Here is a 9,324-nt window from a genome sequence, read left to right as displayed (position 1 = left end):
ATTGAGGAGATCTTTCGTCTTCCTCCAAAGCCTTGCCTCCCAGCAGCATACCCTCTTAAGGCTTTCATTTAGTTATTCAAATGCAATCGAGCATTGAAAGAGCGTTCAAAGTGCTGCTCTGCTTCGAAATTTACATTCATTCATGCATAACTCGGAATCGTCGGTCTTAGTTACAGTACATTTCTTTAATGCTCACACGCAGAAGCGCGTTGGCTCCCATAGCACAGTGGTAGTGCATCCGCCTTTTAAGCGAATTGTCGTGGGTTCGAACCCCACTGGGGGTATCCATTTTGAGGATTGGAAATCTGAACAGTTTGAAATTTATTATTTTATCTTGATCTTTGAATGATAATGTAATGTACAGGGGATTAAGGGCTTGCCTCTTGCACCCGAGAGCAGCTCTTTATATTAACATGAGAAGTAGTTACAAGTAGGTTCACACTCGGGCCGTCCTGCCACATGCCACTCCCCCCTTAGGGGGAAAAAAGATGGACATCTTCTTCTACAATTTGGGTTGAGAATGGACTCGACAGGACTGAAGGGACTGTATCAACCCAACGCCTCATGTGGGGGGGGGTGTCATGTGGGGGGAGTGATCTTCCATTTTGAGGATTGAAAATCTGAACAGTTTGAAATTTATTATTTTATCTTAATCTTTGAATGATAATGTAGTGTACACGGGATTAAGACCAAACTAGGCTTGCCTCTTGCACCCGAGAGCAGCTCCTTATATTAACATGAGAGGTAGTTACAAGTAGGTTCACACTCGGGTCGTCCTGCCACACGCCATACACGGGATTAAGACCAAACTAGGCTTGCCTCTTGCACCCGAGAGCAGCTCCTTATATTAACATGAGAGGTAGTTACAAGTAGGTTCACACTCGGACCGTCCTGCCACACGCCACACCTCCCCCCTTAGGGAGAAAAAAGATGGGACATCTTTTTTTACAATTTGGGTTGAGAATGGACTCGATAGGACTAAAGGGACTGTATCAACTCCAACGCCTCATGTGGGAGGAGTGATCTTACAAGAGCTTAGGGACTAGGGACTGAACTCGTCATCATGCCGAACATCATCAAGGCATGGAACTCATACATGTCGCTCATGCAAACATCATGCCGCTATCCTGATGAAATGGACAAGACCAGGAACTACAAAATGAAGGCTATGGCATAACAGCATGAACATGATATTTTTGGTGACATACATCCCTCCGAGAAGGGGCTTGGTGTGAGGATAACGATTATTCAACAAAAACTAGCTCAAAGACTATCACTAAACACCTAAAAAGAAAAGGATAAACTGTGTGATTGCGACTCTGGATCACAATTATGAAAGCATAAAGACCAGGCACCTCTGCACCAATGATGCAGCAACTCCTATGTCTTTGAAAAGTAACCGCTGCCTGTTCGAATATATTGAAAGCAGTAATACTGAAATGGACCTGGAGCATGAAGAGAGTTGCCGCCGGGTATGGAACCTCGCCCTTCAGGAATCCACACATCCACCTTAACCACTCAGTTACGATTCTGTTGTCAAACAGAGTTATTTTTCACAAGCTTTTCTAAAGGGCAGCTTCAATTTTCATACACAAAAAACAGGCAACAGACCCCAAATCCAGAAAAATGCAGGGAAGAAGGCAGCCTTCAATTTAAGAGCCAGTGAAGCCCCTTCACGCCCTACCATGTACTAGTAAAATCGCACACATGGAAAGCAAAAAGAGGACCCATGGCATAGAAACAAAAGTCCGTGTCGAGATGCCAAAGGTCTACTGGGGAGATTTTGAATCATCAGTGACCAAGGAGGTTCGAGTTTGATTACACCCTCACCACTAATAAAAAATCGACATTGGAAGTACCAGACTTATATATCATTATCTTTGCCTCCGTGAGCAGCACCAGCAATACGTGTCAGCATTTCTGCTAGAAAACAGCCTTTCATACGATGTAAAGGACAGCCATATTCAACTTTACATACCTATTTTAGGTTGGATACCTTATTGTATACATTTTCAATATGGAGATTGCACACAAAAGCTAATGCCTTGACTCTTGCTTCCTCAAGCAGTATGATTCAAAAGTGCCACTGAAAGTAAGGAGCGCTGGCTAATAGATGGCATAATACTCTGGCTCAAGAAGCTATGTACCTAAAGTAACAAAAGAGCAGGCCCCTCTAGTTTGAAGCCGAAAGGGCATACTTTTCCCGGTGGCTTGCCACCATAAAACTGCAAGCAAAAAATAATTCCACGAGGTGATGATGGAATCCTTTAAGTGCAGCTCGTACTTTCTCCATAAGCACGATACTCTCCTGCAAGGCCAAACCTAAACAGATGGAAAGCATAGATAGAGACACTTTGAAGGAGCCAAACCAAATGCCACAAATTAGCCTGATCCTGCCAAGTTACACGGCTTTGACTACCCAGGCTTTGTGATAGTTGCAAACCACATGTTGCCCCCTCATGGCTCACTCCCAACCTTTCACCAGCAAGTATTTAAGTTCTGCCTCTTTTAACCAAACACCCTCCCTCAAGGAAGCTGGCAAGCCCCTGTGATGAACTCAACACATACTTCAAACTACCTGCCAGCCACTGCTTTAACAAGATCTTCACATCAAAAGCAAAATTGCCGCAACATTGGATCTTTACTGATAACAGTTAACTTTCAGGACATATGCAATACAGCATCCAGAAAGATAATTGAGGGGTGGTAAAATGGTTGAGACAAAGCTGTTATTAAGAGGTTGATTTAGGTAATCCTCTTAAAGAGACTGTCAATAGCAAGCACCACCTTTCATAAGTACATTACACAATATTGCCAATTTAGCGAGAAGATACAAATCCATAATTAGTTCGTGTGATTGACAGGCATACGGAACTTCCGTAAGAATGTCCATGTGTGTTACTGTCTGGTATATGAATTGGTACTAGTTGCTGGACAACCCCAAAAAGCGCCCCAATTTCTTGGCAAAATCTTCATCATCATCATCGTTATCATCATCTAAGCTGTAATCTGCATCATCATATGCTATATCCTCCATTTCTGCATCAGATTTCAGTTCCTCTGAAAAATCCGGGTCAAACTCAGCTGCCTCCGCTGCACCTTTTTGCACAACCTCCATGAAACTAAGAGAAATCGCCTGCTGATCTTCCTCGACAGATACTGAAGGACAGGTACTGGAAGGCACTCTCTCTTTTTGGCATTCTTCACTGTCATCACGAACCTCTCCATCCTCTAGCTCCCCGCAGGAGTCTACCATGCACTCCTCTACCTTAAGGAACCCTGATATGGTCTCCCTGACATTCCTATCCGATTCCAGCTCTCGCTTTCTCTTCAACAGCACACTCAGAGGCTTTGGACACTCAAAAGGCGATGAAGTCTCACTCATCTGCTTATCATCAACAGATTTGGCGGTTGACCCTGTGCTCAAGTGAGAACTACTTAGGTTGCCACTGGAGACAGCTACATGGGTAACCTCGGCAGGCTTCGCTACCTCTCTCGTGGCCGCAACCTTTTCACCAGCTTCAATGACCGCCAAGCTTAAGTTGTGCTTCCCAGCAGTTTTAGAGGGAGAAACCCTCCTGGCCATTTTCTCTGCCTTAATTTGCGCTAAACTCTTTGGTCCAGCAAAATTCAAGTCTGCTTTGGATATCTCTTCAGAAGATCCACTCTGTTTTTTGTCAAGTGTAAGACACTTGTCAGTGTTAGGGACTTTTCTGAGAGAGGCCCTCTGGAGAGGGGCAGAATTTCCTCTTCCACCCACTTTTGTCCCATCGCTATCTGCTGTCGCAAGCAGTTTCCCATTTTGTGCAATAAGGTGATCCTTGCTGAACCATTGGCTTCCACGACCATGAATAACCATGTCTGTCTGGCCTCTGACTTCTGGCTTTTCTAAGACAGCATGGAGTTTGTTTTTCTTCCATTGATTTCCCAAGTGACTGTGAAGATCACACAAAGAATGTACCTCCTCTATACTCGTTCTTTGTTTCTTCCATTTTTCTGCTCTTGCATGATAGGAGAGCCTTGCATCCACCACAGGCTTTGAAAAGACCTGACACTGACCAGAAAACCAGCCCGGCTGAGGCTCCCGGTTATCCAGAGGGAAGTTTGAAGAGTCACTGGATCTTAATTGCTCGCATGAGTCTTGGTCATTACTTGATGTTGAATTACTTCGCGACTTCGAAGTCAGGTGGCTGTCAAAGTGGCCTACAGACTGGTCAAGGCCACTTCCTGACAAAGGACAATCCTCCCACAAAGCATCCACTTGGTTAGGATGCCTCCATTCAGCAGTTTGTACCTTATCAAAAGTGTCGTTCAGTCCCTGTTCTAACTCAACTTTGAGTTGACTCTGTTCAACAGAATGCAATCGGCCACCATAAACATTTGGCTTTCCGTCTTCTTCAGTGCAATTGAGGGGGGTAAAATTCCCATTTCTTGCAGGAAAGTTGAACTTTTGCAAGCCTCTTGAAATCTGAGGCACTTTCTGTGCATTGATGGGAACTTTGGAAGCGTGAATCCCCTTTGACGAAGCGGTCCTTCCATCAGTTGAAGAACTTTGTTTGAGCACAACTAGTGGTCTTCCACTGCTCTCCACTGCATTACCATTTACTCCAACTGCCAAGAATTTGTGTGTAGCTGGGTCTGGACCAGATGCTGTAGGCTCAACATGCGCAAAAGGACATTTGTCACTTTTGGCGCAATAGCCTTGAGAGAAAAAATAGCAAGGGATTTTTGACTTGTTTGATGGCCCTGTTGCTGGCGCCAACTGCACAACAACAGGAGCAGATGAAGTAGAAGCAACTGATGCTGCTAACACAGACTTTCCATCAAGAGGCTGCAAGGCACAGGACAAAATAAAATTAGTCAGCACACAAACCCCAAAAAAGTTATAACCATGCATAACAGTCATCGACTTAAAAGCAATCAAATTCACAGGAGTGAATTGTATAACATAATCATGATGATCAAGAACAATGATTCATTGATTTGAAATATGGTCAACTACACAAAAACTCACATATTTCAAAATAAATGGTTGATTGCCTGTACATGAAGATGGCCAGTTACACAATACACCTTCATATAGCATTTACAATGCAAATTTTTAGAGAAACGTTGATATAGCATGATATTTACTGTCGTCTAGAAATTATTTCTAAAATTTGATGCTGTATGCAGTGACAGTATTAGCACAAGCCTTAAGGAGGTATGGTCACATAATCTCATTGCTTCACACTTTTCAGGAGGTCCTCATAAAGAACTTGGGGCCCAGGAAGAAGGGAAATCATCTCCTCAAAAAGCAACTCAAGAACAATTCACAACATCCCATTATTAGGCCTACCTACACTAGACTCATTCGCTGCTTCTAATCACATAAGTAGGTTTGGACATCAGCAGATGATAACTTTATCCAGGTTGAAAACCTAACAAGACTCACAATGCCTCTCTCCTGGAGTAAACTTGAAACCAGATCCTCTATCACACGAACAGAAATTTTCCTGGTTCCTTACCACGCTTCATACCCTCACACATAGTCAAGAATAAAGTCTTTCTTTAGTTGCAAAATCAATGCGTGTTAACAAACCTCTCAAGATATAAAAAAGACTAACCAGGTGCCGAAATGAGCAACGTGGGTTTAGACAATTGCCAGCCTTCCAAAACCGGCAATCCCTTGGATTCATGCGAGCAGCCTCACTGTGTCGATATTCACAATTAGTACCCTGGACAAAAGAAGGTCAGATTGTGAGGAGCAAGAAGAACATACAGCTACCCGGTCATGAGTTTTCAATTAGAACTTATAAGCTGGCGCTAAAGTCTGAACCTGTAATCTTCCTGTTACACACCTAGCATTCCCGCTTGGAATACATTTAGCTACAGTTCCTCCTTAGAAAAGACCGTCAGTACACCTGGTTACGAGTTCCTTTCTTTCAAGTGAAGCACCATAGCTCACGTAACCCATGCACCTAATTATCCCACTGACATTAACCTAGCTATATAGTTGCTGTTGCCAAAGTCATTAAGTTATACACTGGAATTAACTTCAGTAAGCAACCAAGAGAGCACCTGGTAAGATGTCAAGGCTCTCATGAAACAGAGTACAATCAGGAAGTGGTTTATTTCTTTCAAAGAGCAAGAGCCCTGTTTAAACTGCTACCCAAATGATCCACATCTAGGAAAACCGTAATTCTCGAAGAATTGAGGAGCTAAGCCTGGTGTCTAGAACTGCATCATCCTGGACTTCATATGTACCATAAACCACTATACCTAGCCTGATCATAAAGAACAAAATGTGACTCCACCAGCTTGCAAAGAGACCAAGCTACTCCATTACCCAGTGAGTGCACCAGATTGTCTGACTCCGCCAGATCAGAGAGGGACCAAAACTTCAGTTACTCATGAGATCACCAGGCGGTCTGACTCCCCCAGATCAAAGAGGACATTTTATCACCCAGTCGGTTCACAGGGTGGTCTTTCAAGATGTTTCGAACGAGAATATTGTGCGCTGTGGCAACCCGCCTGATCCTTGATTTTCCTCCTCCTCCTATCCTTTTTCCAGGGCCGCACTGTAGAGCACAGCTTCTGCACAGTTGCACATGTGGCATGGCAATTCCAAACAAGTGTAGAAAGGGGGGGCATTCAAGATTACACCTTGAAGCAGGGTTGAAGACTGCCATTGGACACCAACCAGCCCCAAATCTGACAACCCGACTGTTCATAGGCTCCAAATCAGGGCAATCTTGCCCTGGAAAGACCACTCATACGCAAATATGGAAAACCGTGACTGTTTAAACGTCTTTAACTTGCTGCTGGGAGCGCATCATGGGTTGTAGAAGCACTAACTTCGAAATTAGCGCAATAGGCCCCAAAGACTTGCTCAAAGAAGACCCTATAGCTGCAGATCTTCTGTTTCTTACCCCTACTTCCATACTTCTGCAGCCGGGTCCTTGGGCTAACGCAATCCCTAACCCTAACTTCCAGAGAGTCACATGAGAAAGCAGTACCTTCTTGCAGGTGAGAGGTGAGGCCAAAAAATAAATGCAGTCGGTATTGCGCCTCTGAGCCTCCTCATCCATCGCATTGTTGGACGGAGGAGGCAATACTTTCGTTGCTGGTTGGGCAACATCGACGCCGAAGCTAAACATCTCTGAAGCCAGCGAGCTTCTTGGAGCGGGGTTGCAGAGGAGGTTACAGAGAAGCAAGCGATCTGATCTGCAATTCTGAGATGAGAAGGGCGAAGAATAGGTAGACCGTAGTGCGTTGGGACCTTTTGATAACTAGTACGACCGGCCGCCTCTCTCTCCCCCTCACTCATATGAACCGGAACTCACCGGATGCAGCAAACTTTGACACGTGACACTGGAAAATCAGTCTCCTTAATATATAGTATAGATGAACCGGAACTCACCGGATGCGGCAAACTTTGACACGTGGCATTGGACAACCAGTCTCCTTAATATATAGTATATATAGTATAGATAGATAAATTTCTCACCGACCTCACCTAGACACCCCACCCACCGACCCACTATATTAACCACGAAGGCCGCTCCTCTCTCGCCTACGACGTTAAAACTCTCTTCTTCTTCTTCTTCTTCTTCTTCTTCTTCTTCGCTGCGTCGTTGTGTAGCCGGAGCCGCAAGGAACACAGCCCGGATTAAGGAGGTGTAGCCATATGTCAGGGGGGTCAGAATCCCTCCTCTTTTTATACTATTCTTCTTCTTCTTCGATGCATCGCTGTGTAGTCGGAGTCGCAGGGAACACAGCTCGGATTAAGGAGGTGCAGCCATATGTCAGGGGGGTCAGAATCCCTCCTCCTTTTATAATAGTATAGATATAGATATAGATGAAGAATCTTTTGAAACTCTCTCTCTCTCTCTCTCTCTCTCTCTCTCTCTCTCTCTCTCTCTCTCTCTCTTCTGTATGTGTGCACAATTTTAGAAAAGTCTTTGAAAAGGCGAATATGCGTCTGAAAATCCAAAAGACACTCGAGTGGTGGTCGCAATTGGACTTGCAAATGGCGGCGAGGTAAGAAGAGAGAGATTGGCATGTGGTTCTCTCTCTCTCTCTCTCTCTCTCTCTCTCTCTCTCTCTCTCTCTCTCTCTCTCTCTCTCTCTCGTCAGAGAACCCTAACCCTAGACTCGCAGGTCTGCTCACGCGATGAGGGCGCGTCGGTCGGCGTTCGTTGTCTCTCTCAGGACAAGCCTGAATTAAGCCGAAGCTTCTCTCTCACCAGCTGTCCCATCGCGTCTATGCCCGCCTGCTCGCCACAGTCGACCTGCGAGCTGTGCTCCAGCAGGTGCCATTAGCCGCAAAGGCTAGGGCTACTTGTTGCTGCCTCCCCCTCGCTCGACCCAGTACCCGCTCTCTGCTCGCAAGCTGCATAACATGGCAACCAAAAAACCTATCAAGGTTGAACATGCACTTGTTTCCATGCCGACACACAATAACGTAGCCGGCTCCCTCAGTTTAGCATTGAACAGAGCCTCGCCTAGTCTTATACCTCCAGGTCCACCCTTTTCCATCCCCATCATCTCGGCTGGGAGAAAGTCTTTTGCATCTGTGTTGCGTACCCTAAGAAACCGCCCGGCGTACGAGCTTCGGATTTGGGTGCCCTCCAAGCACAAATTTAGGCGTTACAAGAGGAGAACCTCCTCCTTCAACAACACCTAGATACAGTTGAAGCACGTCTCACGAATCTCAAAGAGAAGCATTATACCGTTGAAGCAAGGTTGGAGGCAAAGGCCTTAAATATCGTTCAAGCATAGATTGAAGAGATCACCGCAAGTCTTCCATCCCAAATCCAAACTCATGTCAGTAAGGAGACACGCAAGTTCAAACGTCGAGATGTTGCATCCCTCAAGAGGCCTGCCTCAAGAGTGGTACTTAATAGGTAATTATCGACGCTTCAGTACGTCAGCTTGCTAGTTTAATGCCAACAATCAAGTGGGATATAGTGCTCACAGGTTCAGCCCATAGCCCCACATGTCACCGACAATGGTGGCTCTCATGAAATCATAACATTCAAGTCCAAAGTAGCCCGTGATACTATGTTGTACCAATCAAAGAATCTCAAGGACACTAAGGTTTGGTTTGCAGAGGACTTGACTCCTTTGCAACTCCGATGTAAGAGAGAAGAGCTTACCAAGGTCCGTGAAGCCAAGCAGCTGGGAAATGGGCAGTCTATCATGGAGGACGTGTAATCGTTGCGGACTTTCAATCTACCAAGGCAACTCCCAATGATTCCACATAACTATTAGTTTCTCTTTTGCTTGTAAAAATGAAGTGAGACACTGCCACTAAGTTTGTCCAGGAGATGGCTAGTGGTA

The 9,324-nt window shown here is 45.1% G+C and overlaps 1 protein-coding gene and 1 non-coding gene across 4 annotated transcripts; one reads left to right on the top strand and one right to left on the bottom strand.

Annotated features, from left to right (window-relative positions):
- Positions 1-212: 212 nt before the first annotated feature.
- On the top strand, positions 213-284 carry TRNAK-UUU (transfer RNA lysine (anticodon UUU)). The gene has a single exon. It is a non-coding gene; the product is annotated as a tRNA-Lys (tRNA).
- A 2,338-nt stretch (positions 285-2,622) lies between these two features.
- On the bottom strand, positions 2,623-7,264 carry LOC147453447 (zinc finger CCCH domain-containing protein 19-like). Of its 3 annotated transcripts, none has more exons than XM_086515625.1 (3): positions 6,999-7,264; positions 5,607-5,717; positions 2,623-4,831 (listed from the first exon to the last, which is right to left on the bottom strand). In XM_086515625.1, exons 1-3 carry the CDS (start codon positions 7,137-7,139, stop codon positions 2,924-2,926), a joined length of 2,160 nt encoding a protein of 719 aa, XP_086371751.1. In that variant the 5' UTR covers positions 7,140-7,264; the 3' UTR covers positions 2,623-2,923. The 3 variants fall into 3 exon arrangements, with proteins under 3 accessions (XP_086371751.1, XP_086371753.1, XP_086371752.1); XM_086515627.1 differs by having other exon boundaries at positions 5,819-7,141; XM_086515626.1 differs by having other exon boundaries at positions 6,061-7,141.
- Positions 7,265-9,324: the final 2,060 nt, after the last annotated feature.

Source organism: Adiantum capillus-veneris, chromosome 7 (assembly GCF_014529385.1).
Source record: "Adiantum capillus-veneris isolate H3 chromosome 7, ASM1452938v2, whole genome shotgun sequence".
Lineage (NCBI taxonomy): Eukaryota > Viridiplantae > Streptophyta > Polypodiopsida > Polypodiales > Pteridaceae > Adiantum > Adiantum capillus-veneris.
This window is presented reverse-complemented; position numbering and strand designations above follow the sequence as displayed.

Coding starts and splice junctions, on each gene's coding strand:
- LOC147453447 (XM_086515625.1), bottom strand. CDS start 7,139: ATGTTTAGCTTCGGCGTCGATGTTGCCCAACCAGCAACGAAAGTATTG. Junction 5,718..6,998: donor CACCTCTCACCTGCAAGAAG/GTACTGCTTTCT, acceptor TCTTTTGTCCAG/GGTACTAATTGTGAATATCG. Junction 4,832..5,606: donor GTTGCTCATTTCGGCACCTG/GTTAGTCTTTTT, acceptor TGTGCCTTGCAG/CCTCTTGATGGAAAGTCTGT.